Genomic DNA, 12411 nt, shown 5'->3' with positions numbered 1-12411 from the left:
ATTCAGTTTACAAACGGCAGAACTCATTCGCAAATTGTACGTGTCCGCCATTGTTGGTTTAGAAGTGTTAGTTTCGGTTCTGCTTGTCGATTCCTAAGGAAATGCATCTCGCCGCTTTCTGTACAGTTAGACGGGGCGGGAAGTGTAGCACAGTGGCAGGGTTGGGAAGCAAAACACGGTTCCGAGTAGGAACAAATAACAATTGTCCGGTACCGGGATTAATAAGAGTTGTGAGGACAGGAGGCGAGGCCGAGCCCCGCGGACTGCAGCTCTCTCTATGCTCCGTATCAGCTGATCGCTGCACGGTGCAGCTCAGCGTCTCTCTCTCTCTCTCTACACACAGCGGATCCGCTGCCCGATTAACAGCCTCATCTTTTTTCAAACTTTCTTATGTTCTTTCTCTAACACATAATGAAGGTTATTAAGCGTTTTTAACTCCTATGTTGTTAATATTGACCACCATTTCCTTTATGAAGTAAAGCAACCTCCCTGTCTGTGTCCTCACATCCCCGGACCCCCAGACTCAGAGGAGCACAGGGATGTCAGTATTGTTTATGAAGCAGGGTATAGAAAGTACATTATTGAAATGAAAATACTATTTATTTACTTTTACAAACAGTGAGCAGCTGCAGCATGTGTATGCAGGACATGTGTAAGCGTATTTGAGTTGTAGAAAAGCGCTAGGCCTATACATCTAATGTGTCATTATTATTAGGTTATGTCCTATGTGTTGGACATGTGTGGTTGGACTTTGTCTCACAGGCAGGTTGCAGTGTAACATCAGAGGAGACTGGGCCAATTGTACATTCTCAAACTGCACCACTTAGAACTAACTAACAATGCAGAGATTATTTTTATATAAATTGTATTCAATAACCGTAAGAAATGCAACAGTATGAAGTGATTTGTAAATAGGAATACAGATTTGACTTAATCTTTTCATAAATATATTTTTCTCCCAGTTTGACTTATTTTTACCCTCTCAAAGAACCGAAAATAACCGGAATCGAAAAGCAGAACCAGAATCGTTCAAATCCAAACGATACCCAACCCTATGTGTGATGCAGTAAAATCTTACCGCTCACTTACGTTAGCGGTGTCGTAAAAACCGTGGGAAAATGTAAAATACGATGACGAAGAAGAAGATTCCAGTGGCCCCAATTTTTGTCCATTCTGGACAAGTGAAAAATGTATTCGGACAAGTAAATTGCCAAACTCACTTGTCCATGGACAAGTACTCTCTAAAAACTTTTTCTCACACTGACCTTACTTACACACACCAAAATAACGTTTACACAGAGTAAACGTTTACTAATCAAGAGTCTATTTTGTCCAAAGATAAAATTCATGACGAACAAAATAAATGGCTGATGAATCTATTGTTCATTTTCGTGCTCCTCCCCACAAAATGGCAAATGCACATGTAAATAAGTATATGACAGTCTCATCTGTACAGAACAGTACGGTAAAATAATCACAGACACACATGTAAATAAGTCTATGACAAAGTCTCATCTACACAGAACAGTATGATAAAAATAATCACAGGCACACATGTAAATAAGTCTATGACAAAGTCTCATCTACACAGAACAGTATGATAAAAATAATCACAGGCACACATGTAAATAAGTCTATGACAAAGTCTCATCTACACAGAACAGTATGATACAAATAATCACAGGCACACATGTAAATAAGTCTATGACAAAGTCTCATCTGTACAGAACAGTATGATCAAATAAAATACATGTCTATAAATGTCTCCGTTGTGGGACGAATAAAGGATTATTTTTATTCATCTACACATGTACCCTTACTTATACATGCCAAAATAACGTTTACACATAAATAACATTTACACAGAGTAAACGTTTACTAATCAAGAGTCTATTTTGTACCGAGAAAAAGTTCATGAGGGGAAAATAAAAAGGTTGATAAATCCATTGTTCATTTTCGGAGAGACAGCAAGCGCATTTCGTGGCATCTGCAGGCAGTGGCAAGTACTTCCGGTGTCAGTACCAGGGGCTACCCAAGCCCCCAGGAAGTGCGCCGGACTCAGATGAAAATATTCGTGCTGGCCAAATGGCGGTACTACACTTCCGTTTGGTTGCCAGGCCCGGAAACACTTTTTTCCCATTGACTTACATGGGGAAAGAGTGGTCTGTAACTCGTTGGATAATTTTTTTAAAACTAAATAAACTACCCAGTATGAACACTTGTATAGCCCTTATTAAAAACATTCGTTCCTCAAGTTGTAAAAATGTGCTAATAACGTTATTCTGAGAGTTATTTCCCTCTGCATTATGAATGCGCATCTAACCCACGGGACCGCGCCTCCCGGCACGTTCATGTTACGTGTCCCGACCAATCAGAGCACACTGTGCTCATAGGGAGGGTGGGGCTGGAGCTATTGGAGCTACAACGAGCCGTTAAAGGCAGAGAGTGAAATTCAGTGAATACAAGTAGTTTACAGAGATGCTGTATGAGAAACCAATGTGAGTTGCACATGTGATCTTTACCCATGGATAAGAACGGATCGTCTTACTGCCATCCCACGGAGCTGTAATAATGGATATATTGCACATGTTTGCTGTAATTCATTATCATACTACATGGGCTGTATGATTAAATCTTGTACCGTAAATGTTGTATTAAATAAAGTTAATATTAGCGACATTATTAACGTCCCTGTTGCTTCGTATTGCACTAAAAAGCTTATTGCACTGTATATAAATAGGCTATATATAAATATATATATATATACAGTGCAATAATTATTTCATGCTAAATGAAGCTCTGTTGTACGGAAGAGGATTAGGGCCACATAAAAATATTTTTGTGAGGATTTGAAAAAAATATTATTATTTTTTGTTCTGAGAAAAAAGTCAGAATTCTGACTTTAATCTCAGAATTCTGATTTTTTTCTCAGAACAAAAAAACATTATTTTTTTTGGGAGAAAAAAGTCAGAATTCTGACTTTAATCTCAGAATTCTGACTTTAATCTCAGAATTCTGACTTTTTTCTCAGAACAAAAACACATTATTTTTTTTGGGAGAAAAAAAGTCAGAATTCTGACTTTAATCTCAGAATTCTGACTTTTTTCTCAGAAAAAAAAAAAATAATATTTTATTCAAATCCTCACAAAAAAATGTTTATGTGGCCCTAATCCTCTTCCGTACTGTTGGATATCACTAGATCCTGTTACAGCGTAATATAAGTACATAACGATTGATGTGTACATTAGCATTAGCTAGCCGCTAGCTGCTAACTGCCGCCTCGTTCATATCAAATCCATGATAACAACAATCCATTACCATGCTGTCATGAACGTGCGGTGCTGTTACGTGTACGCAAATTGACGTGCTTGATGTGAACGAGCATTTTGGTTAAAGTTGCGCATGCTCTATGAGTGCACATACGGGTACTTCTCAGGCATGCTGGGTAATCTGTGACGTTTCACTCTCTCAAAAGTTGGGCCATTTTATCATCATGCGCTAATGAGCAGCTCTCATAGGAATGAATGAGGCCCCGCCTCCCACGCTGTATCCAGTTCTTATTATACATCCATGATCTGAGGTTGTAAAATAAGTTACAGCGCGTGACCCCGCTCTAAGCCCTTATGGTTGGTTATAATCTTTTCTAAATCCTCTTGAGCGGCCACAACACCTGAGGTAATTCAAGGGACACCTACTCAACCAATAAGTAGTGTTGGATAAACATTTCTAGTCTTACAGTAATTGGCAAAAGTTTAAAGCAACAAAGCATTGTACTGAAATATGATGACAAATGGCAGCTAATTGCTGTTGAAATGGCAGTTTAATAATATTATTCTCTTCTAAAGAGAAGAAGTGAACAAGGGAGGCTTATCTGCCGACAATAAAAAAAAACTCCTTTAAAAACACATGATTAACACTACATTACATACAAACATTTCTTATCAGTTATAGATCCATTGTGCTGACCGTAAAAGTGTTGCTACCCACAGTGCCTTGAACTCTTAAAACATTGAATTTATTCCTGCTGCACAATGAGCCACACAACTCAGAAAGCTAAGAAGGAATCATTGCCTCATGTTGGTGCTTGCTGAGTGTGCATATGTTTTAATGCAGTTAAAATTAGAGCTGTGAGTAAAACTGTAAAACTGTCATATTGCATTACTTTCTATTGTGTCCATCTGCAAATGTTTAACTTTCAATATTTGATGTGTACAGTTGTTTACAGCAATGATATGCTAAAGCTAAACTATACATTTGAAATGTAATTTGTTAATGTTACATTGTAATTGTGTACCTGATATAAAAAGCAAAATGTTAAGCACCAGAGAGTATGTGTGTGTCACTTTTTAAAAATCTGAAGTAAATAAGTTATTGTTTCCCATATATTGTCAGTATTGTTACCACTAAAAACGAAACTCTACATAGTGTTCTACATGAGACCAATTATCAAATCATAATTTCAAGCTGAAGCCCCGCCCCCAGGAGCTGGTCTTTGAGAGTGACGTCTGTGAGCTGTGATTATCTGGATTTCTTCTCAGCTGTTCCGTTTGAATAGGCTACTACTGCGTATTAAGTTGTTTGGCTTTTTGTCAAGATGTCAATGTATACTCATTATGTAGCCTATACGTATTTCGCCGAAACACTAAACAAAGTGTAGAACATATAGGCTACGTGTAATTAGGCTATGTGGTTTTATTGTCAACATTACAAATGCATTGCTTGCATTATTTGGTGAAGAAAAACATCGCATTCCAAAACATTGTGAACTAGACTGATTGAGGTCAATAATGCAAAAAAAATGCAGCCTACTACAAAACCATGTATCATAGTTCAGTAACAGGCGGACCGCGGTCCGGATCCGGACCCAGACGCCGACCTATATGGACCCGGACCTATAATCAATACATTAATAGGGGATTTACATTTTGACGAGGCGATTCTATTTTAACCGCCGGCGAGAAAGAGACGAGTGAGCGATACAGGGAGAGACACACAGAAGAAGAGAGAGACGAGAGAGCGGCAGAGAGAAGCGGAGAGGAGAGAGCGGTGGATTGTCCAACAGGTGTTGTGTCAAATTATGCACCCCTGGCCTGCCGTAAAAAGCACCCCCCCCAAAAAGATGCTTCTATTAATCCCACCCTCAAGCACTTTGGAGTTGTAGGACCAGTACCAATAAATGGAGCAAGTTTCATGTATGTGACACGTTTATTGTCAGAGATAGCAAAGGGTGCATATCGTGGCAACCAGGCAATTCATAAAAAGCACCACCCAAAATAAAAAAAATTATATTAATCCCACCCTCAAGCACTTGATGTAAAAATAAACAATACATTGTAAAGCACAAGTACAAGCAAAAGTATACAGACAGGACGTCACAATTAAATAAAAACATATATTAAATAAAAATAAGTGACGAATGAATGCAAAATCCAGGATTCGACAATCCAACCATCAAAAAGACAACATAGAATAGCGACATTAGTGCATAATTTGACACAACACCGGTATTCCCAATGGCCAGTCCGCCCCTGCCTGAAATATATTTTATATTATATATTATTATTAAAATTATAATTTTAAACTAAATAATCAATTATTTAGCTTCAGGGAAGAAAAATAAAAAAGATGTGAAAAAAAAGTTTTTTGTTAGTTTTTAGTCGGCTACTTTTAACGTGACACACGTGACAAGTAACTGATATGGCACAAACACTATCTCGGAATTCTTTCTCACTAAAAACGCTAAATCTGCTAAAAAGATTGAAATAAAGGATGCAGGGGCAGGGCATTATTATACGCAGAATCTGTGTAATATGTAGCCAGGAATTAGCAATGCCTTGATAGCATATTCAATGAATGTAAATTCCACATTGTTGGTAAAATAATATTTGACATCTTAATAGTGTGTGTGTGATCGCGCTTTTGTGCGTGCTCTATTATATAGTGCCCGTAATAGCGTGCACTGGAGTTCGTTGTTATGCACTGTGTGTGTGGTTTTGCTCGGTTTATGTCAACGTCATTCTCGCACTGAACAAAAAAAAGCGAGTGAGGACTGCAATATAAGAGGGAAAGAAAGAGAAACTGTTCAATTGTTATGATGTATAAACACTGATATTGTTCTATAATCGTCTGAAACTAAGTCATGATGTGAAACGGTTAACAAAGAAAAAGGGAAACTCAAGCTGCTGCTACACAATTAATTTTATTTATCTAAAATTAAGCACTTTTGACATCCACACATTTTCAAAAGCTATTTTATTTATTTTCTTGCAGCCCGAGAGGAACATTATACATAGTATTTTACTGTATATCTGTATAGTTCAATGTTAATTGACAATAAATATTGTTGTTTTTGAATTGTACTTTCTTTATTTGATTGGCAGTCAGTTGTTGATTTAATGCAGACCTTGATAAAGCTATAGGCTACTGCAATATATATCACACTAATTCATAAAGCAACTTAGACATTTTGATGTTCCGGACCTATGCATGGGGAGATTTTCTCTAACTGGACCTCGTTGAATTTTAGTTGAATACCCCTGTTTTACATGGATAGAAAATTCCAAATTGGAATCAATAAAGTATATGTTATCTTACCTTATGCCTGAATTCCGTCCAGCGATATTTTAAAGAAATTAAAATGTGTTTTTTAATGAACGCAAAAAAGGAAAGTCAGATGCCTGTCCCGGAGTTAACTGTGTAGGACTGATTGAATTACAGCCTATAGATTGCTGAAAGCAGACATATCTCTGGTGGGAGCGCCCTCCGGTGGGCTCAACAGAGGGAAAATAAGTCATAGTTTAACACAGCAGAGAGGGGAAACATTGAACTGCATTTGCTCATACAGTATAAAGTGCATTTCGCTCACACTGCATGGTATCTAATGCATATACTGCATGCAGGTTATAAACTGTGCGCAGATCGAGATATTGTTAAATTAATATTTGTGAATTAAATCCCTCACTTATCTTTCCTGCAATACTTAAACAAGTAATAGGTTGACTAGTTATGAATTCTCTTTTAAATAGTATAGCTGCTAATATTTGAGAGAATACGTTTCAGTTACCTTGTAAACTTATTTTCAATATACCAATTAATGGAAAAAAAACGTTTTCCCAAGACTATTTTAATTCTATGACTGTGAGAAGGAGAATTTAAATATATGCTCAGAGAGTGTTGAGACTTGAGCAGCCTAATTCCTCACAATCCTCTTATGATCTATTATTGACAAGTTAGGGATAACCTCAGGGTATAAAACACCCACAACAGCATAAGCCCTGGGAGTTGTCTTAATCCACTCGCTTGACATCTCATACTTTTACTGCAGTCCATTAATTGTAGATATAGCAAAGAAGACAACTGAAGATGGCTTGGGACGGAGGAATGGAGCCCAATGGCACAGAAGGCAATAATTTCTACATCCCGATGTCCAACAGGACTGGGATTGTTAGAAGTCCTTATGAATACAACCAGTATTATATGGCAGATCCCATCATGTTCAAGCTTCTAGCTTTCTACATGGTCTTCCTGATCTTCACTGGAACTCCCATTAACGCTCTGACATTGCTAGTAACAATCCAGAACAAGAAGCTCCAGACGCCTCTCAACCTTATCCTGGTAAACCTGTCTGTGGCTGGGCTGATCATGTGCGCCTTTGGATTCACCATCACCTTCACATCTGCTATCAACGGCTACTTCATTCTTGGCCCCACTTTCTGTGCTATGGAGGGATTCCTGGCCACACTTGGAGGTATGAATTTAACTTTATTTTTCATATTTTTTGTTGAACAGCTAATTCAAATGCACCTACAAGTTTAACCCATGCAGCTGGAAGTACTTTGTAAGGAATTGGGGTTCTTTAATGGCAGTTTGTGATTTTCAGGTTGTTTCAGTGAGAAAATGATTTAATCAATAGACATTTGTTAAACCTGACAAAGATTCAGAAATAGTGATCATCACCTTCCTTCTAAGATATTACAAAGGTAAAAGTTAATTTGTAGGAATCTTGTCTAAGATGCTCTTCCTCTCTACAGGTCAGGTGTCTCTCTGGTCTCTGGTAGTGCTGGCTGTTGAGAGATACATTGTTGTCTGCAAACCCATGGGAAGCTTTAAATTCAGTAATACTCACGCTGGAATTGGTGTTGGGATCACCTGGGTCATGGCTTTCGCATGTGCTGGACCCCCACTGTTTGGCTGGTCTAGGTAATTCACATTTGTATTTGTCATTTCACTTACAATAAAAATGAGTTTAAACCTCTGAAACTTGACCACTAAGATTTTAAAAACATTGAGAAACACTCAAACAAACCAATCAGTTTTAAGAAAGTGCATAGATAGATGTAATTACATACTGGTAATGCATAGGTTGTAGACAGTCTAAAGTCTAAAATATTTACTACCACTTTCCTTCTTTAACCCTACAGATACATTCCTGAGGGCCTGCAGTGCTCCTGCGGACCTGACTACTACACTCTGGCTCCAGGCTTCAACAATGAATCATACGTCATGTACTTATTTTGTGTCCACTTCTTCACTCCCGTTTTCCTAATTTTCTTCTCTTACGGAAGCCTTGTCCTGACAGTCAAAGCCGTAAGTGAAGTGTTTTAAATGTTTTCCTTAAAGTAAAAACGTTTGAGAAATACAACTGTCATTTTCATTTTAGAATTCTGCAAAACCACGTGTGCTGTGAATCCTAATGATGATTTTCTGATCACAAAAACGTTAGGCTGCAGCCCAGCAGCAGGAGTCAGAGTCCACCCAGAAGGCTGAGAGGGAAGTGACACGCATGTGCCTCCTGATGGTCTTTGGATTCCTGGTAGCTTGGGTGCCATATGCCTCTTTTGCTGGTTGGATCTTCTTGAACAAGGGAGCTGCCTTCAGCGCCCTGACAGCAGCTATTCCCGCCTTCTTTGCAAAGAGCTCAGCCCTGTACAACCCTGTTATCTACGTGCTGTTGAACAAACAGGTGGGCTGAATATATTAAATATTCCCTAGTCCAGTTTCTAAAATCTGCTTTTTCATCTTTGCTCAATCCTAAACCATGCACTTGTTTTTTTTTTATCTCTTTTTCAGTTCCGTAACTGCATGCTGAGCGCCATTGGAATGGGCGGCATGGTGGAGGATGAGACCTCAGTCTCTGCCAGCAAGACAGAAGTGTCCTCTGTGTCTTAAACACAATGATATCATCATTTTCGACATGTTCCTAATGATAACTTTTTGCCGAATGGATTTATAGTTTTGATGAACGGACTCTGGATAAGGATGCTGCAAAATTACATTTCATCTGTTAATATTTATAAACCAACAATTGTAATGAAATGCAATTGCTGTAGAGGTTGCACAGCATTTGTGTGTGAACAAGGGTAAATAAATAAAACAAATTAGTGTGTAAGTGAGTGAGTGTGAATGAACTGTCACACCAGCGAACAAACCTCAACTGTCAAACCAAGCTACACTTGCTGAAACATCATCACCTTTCTTCATCTATGGTGAATATGTATCCAACATGGGATATTTTCTTGTTTTTATGTTTTACTAGTACAATGGCATTAACTGTATGTATATATGAAAAATAAAGATAAGATAATTATAACAATTCATGGTATTCATTTTTGTGCTTTTCCAAGTGCTCAAAGCGCTTTACATTATATATTAGACATGTAATACATTCAATACTGTGGACAATACCCACAGGAGCAATTTAAGGTGAAGGGTGAGCCGCCCCCTCAGATAATGAGTGACAGAAAATAAATCTACTCCTGTGTTACTTTGTCTTTGAATTATACATACCAGTCTGATTAATTGACATTAATTGAAATGTTTATACATTTACGGATTTTAAATATAAATATATTTATAAAGTGTGGTTGATTACCAAGGTTTGTAATGGTCAATTCAAGTCTCATTTCTATATCCCCCAAACAAAAAGGTTGCCTCAAAGGGCTGCAGGAAAAGAAGGAGAGGATATGCTTTTCCTACAGAGGTTGCTATGCGGTTTGAATTAAATCAACACATCTAACATATTTAATATCAGTGTCTGCTCTTTATATTCAGCATAAATGAAAGGTCAATAGTGTACATACTCAAAATAAATCAAGTTTTTTTAAATTTTTTTAATTTAACCAGATAAAAAAGCATTGAGATACAATCTCATTTGCAATGCTGACCTGGCCAAGAAGGCAGCAACGTTACACATAACACATAACACAAACATATAAAATACAGAGAACATAACTAAAAAAACAAAAGACGAAAAAGCAGTCACTACATTGTGCACATTAGGACAGTAAGAAAGGTGCACTACTTATTACTGCAAGAGCAGCTGGTGGTAAGGACCTCAGACAACTTCAACTTAAAACATGCTATTGAGACAAGTGCCCTCAGTTTGAGGCGTGATTGAAGGTCATTCCAAGACCAAGGACCATAATAAAAAAGACTCACTTTTTCCAGCCTCAGTCCGCACAGCAGGAACCTGGAACCGTATCCAGGCACTGGATCTGAGGCAAGCCCCCAGGAAGTGCGCCGGAGTCTGATGAGAATGAAAATATTCGTGCTGGTCAAACGGCGGTACTACACTTCCTTTAGGTTGCTGGGCCCGGAAACACTTTTTCCCATTGACTTACATGGGGAAAGAGTGGTCTGTAAATCGTTGGATAATTTTTTAAAAACTAAATAAACTACCCAGTATGAACGTTTGTATAGCCCTTATTAAAAACATTCGTTCCTCAAGTTGTAAAAATGTGATAATAACGTTATTCTGAGAGTTATTTCCCTCGGCATTATGAACGCGCATCTAACCCACGGGACCGCGCCGCCCGGCACGTTCATGTTACGTGTTCAGCACTACATGCGTTTCTCTTTACCCATGGATGCACAATAACAACGGACCATATCGCCTTACTGCCAGCCCACGGAGCTGTAATAATGGATATATTGCACATGTTTGCTGTAATTCATCATTTGTAAAATATTATACTACATGGGCTGTATGATGTAAATCTTGTACCGTAAATGTTGTATTAAATAAAGTTAATATTACCGACGTAGATTAACGTTCCTGTAGCTTCTTATTGCACTTGCAATTGTTTTAGTTACTTGTGGGCTACTTAACATGAATAATCACAGTTACTATCCTTTTACTCCATCACATTTCAAAAAGAAATAGGCTATTATTTCAACTCCACCACAGTAATCCATCATCAGCTTTACTTTTTAGATAAAGTTTTAACTCACAATTGATCATAACAGGCTTCAACATATACATTTTTATATATTACCAAGTGGTTTCATGTACAACCCACACAAGTATCATGCTAAATGAAGCTCTGTTGCTTGGATATCACTAGATCCTGATGTCAGCGTAATATAAAAGTACATAACGATTGATGTGTAATTTAGCATAATTTACTAGCTAGCCGCTAGCTGCTAACTGCCGCCTCGTTAATATAAATCCAGTACCACGCTGTCATGAACGTGCGGTGCTGTTACGTGTACGCAAATTCACGTGCTTAATGTGAACGAGCCTTTTGGGCGGCGTGGTTAAAGTTGCGCATGCTCTATGAGTGCACATACGGGTACTTCTCAGGCATGCCGGGTAATCTGTGACGTTTCGCTCTCTCAAAAGTTGGGCCATTTTGTCATCATGCGCCATTGAGCAACTCTCATAGGAATGAATGAGGCCCCGCCTCCCACGCTGTATCCAGTTATTATTATACATCCATGATCTGAGGTTGTAAAATAAGTTGCAGCACGTGACCCCGCTCTAAGCCCTTATGGTTGGTTATAATATTTTCTAAATCCTCTTGAGCGGCCACAACACCTGAGGTAATTCAAGGGACACCTACTCAACCAATAAGTAGTGTTGGATAAACATTTCTAGTCTTACAGTAATTGGCAAAAGTTTAAAGCAACAAAGCATTGTACTGAAATATGATGACAAATGGCAGCTAATTGCTGTTGAAATGGCAGTTTAAGAATATTATTCTCTTCTAAAGAGAAGAAGTAAACAAGGGAGGCTTATCTGCCGACAATAAAAAAAAAACTCCTTTAAAAACACATGATTAACACTATTTATCATCTGCTGTGGGAACCCTGCAGACCAAAAACAAACTCATGCATGCTACATTCAAGTGTGATGCTCTACCATCCCCTGGAGGCCAATGTCATTACACAAACCCTCACATCATATCTGCAGTGTGCTTTTATGTGTCATGTAAGAATACATTTCCGAAGGGGAAAATTGCACTAAAGGCTGCTCTAGTGGAATAAACTACTGTATGGCAGTAAACGTGTCAAGAAAAGTGAGCAAATGCATATTGTAATTTTAAGTCGTTCTTAATACCTTACAATTAATCAATCAATCAACCAACCGCCCAGCCAACCAACCAATCAACCTATACATTAATTAATTAATTA

The 12411-nt window shown here is 38.1% G+C and overlaps 1 protein-coding gene across 1 annotated transcript; it reads left to right on the top strand.

The window, feature by feature from the left end:
- The first annotated feature begins 7362 nt into the window (after nt 1–7362).
- Nucleotides 7363–9168, top strand: LOC117548101 (green-sensitive opsin-like). The gene is made up of 5 exons (XM_034219132.1): nt 7363–7747; nt 8031–8199; nt 8421–8586; nt 8723–8962; nt 9070–9168. Exons 1-5 carry the CDS (start codon nt 7363–7365, stop codon nt 9166–9168), a joined length of 1059 nt encoding a protein of 352 aa, XP_034075023.1.
- The last annotated feature ends 3243 nt before the right edge of the window (nt 9169–12411 follow it).

This window comes from Gymnodraco acuticeps, unplaced genomic scaffold (assembly GCF_902827175.1).
Source record: "Gymnodraco acuticeps unplaced genomic scaffold, fGymAcu1.1, whole genome shotgun sequence".
Classification (NCBI taxonomy): Eukaryota; Metazoa; Chordata; class Actinopteri; order Perciformes; family Bathydraconidae; genus Gymnodraco; species Gymnodraco acuticeps.
This window is presented reverse-complemented; position numbering and strand designations above follow the sequence as displayed.

Coding starts and splice junctions, on each gene's coding strand:
- LOC117548101 (XM_034219132.1), top strand. CDS start 7,363: ATGGCTTGGGACGGAGGAATGGAGCCCAATGGCACAGAAGGCAATAAT. Junction 8,200..8,420: donor CCACTGTTTGGCTGGTCTAG/GTAATTCACATT, acceptor TTAACCCTACAG/ATACATTCCTGAGGGCCTGC. Junction 8,587..8,722: donor TTGTCCTGACAGTCAAAGCC/GTAAGTGAAGTG, acceptor CAAAAACGTTAG/GCTGCAGCCCAGCAGCAGGA.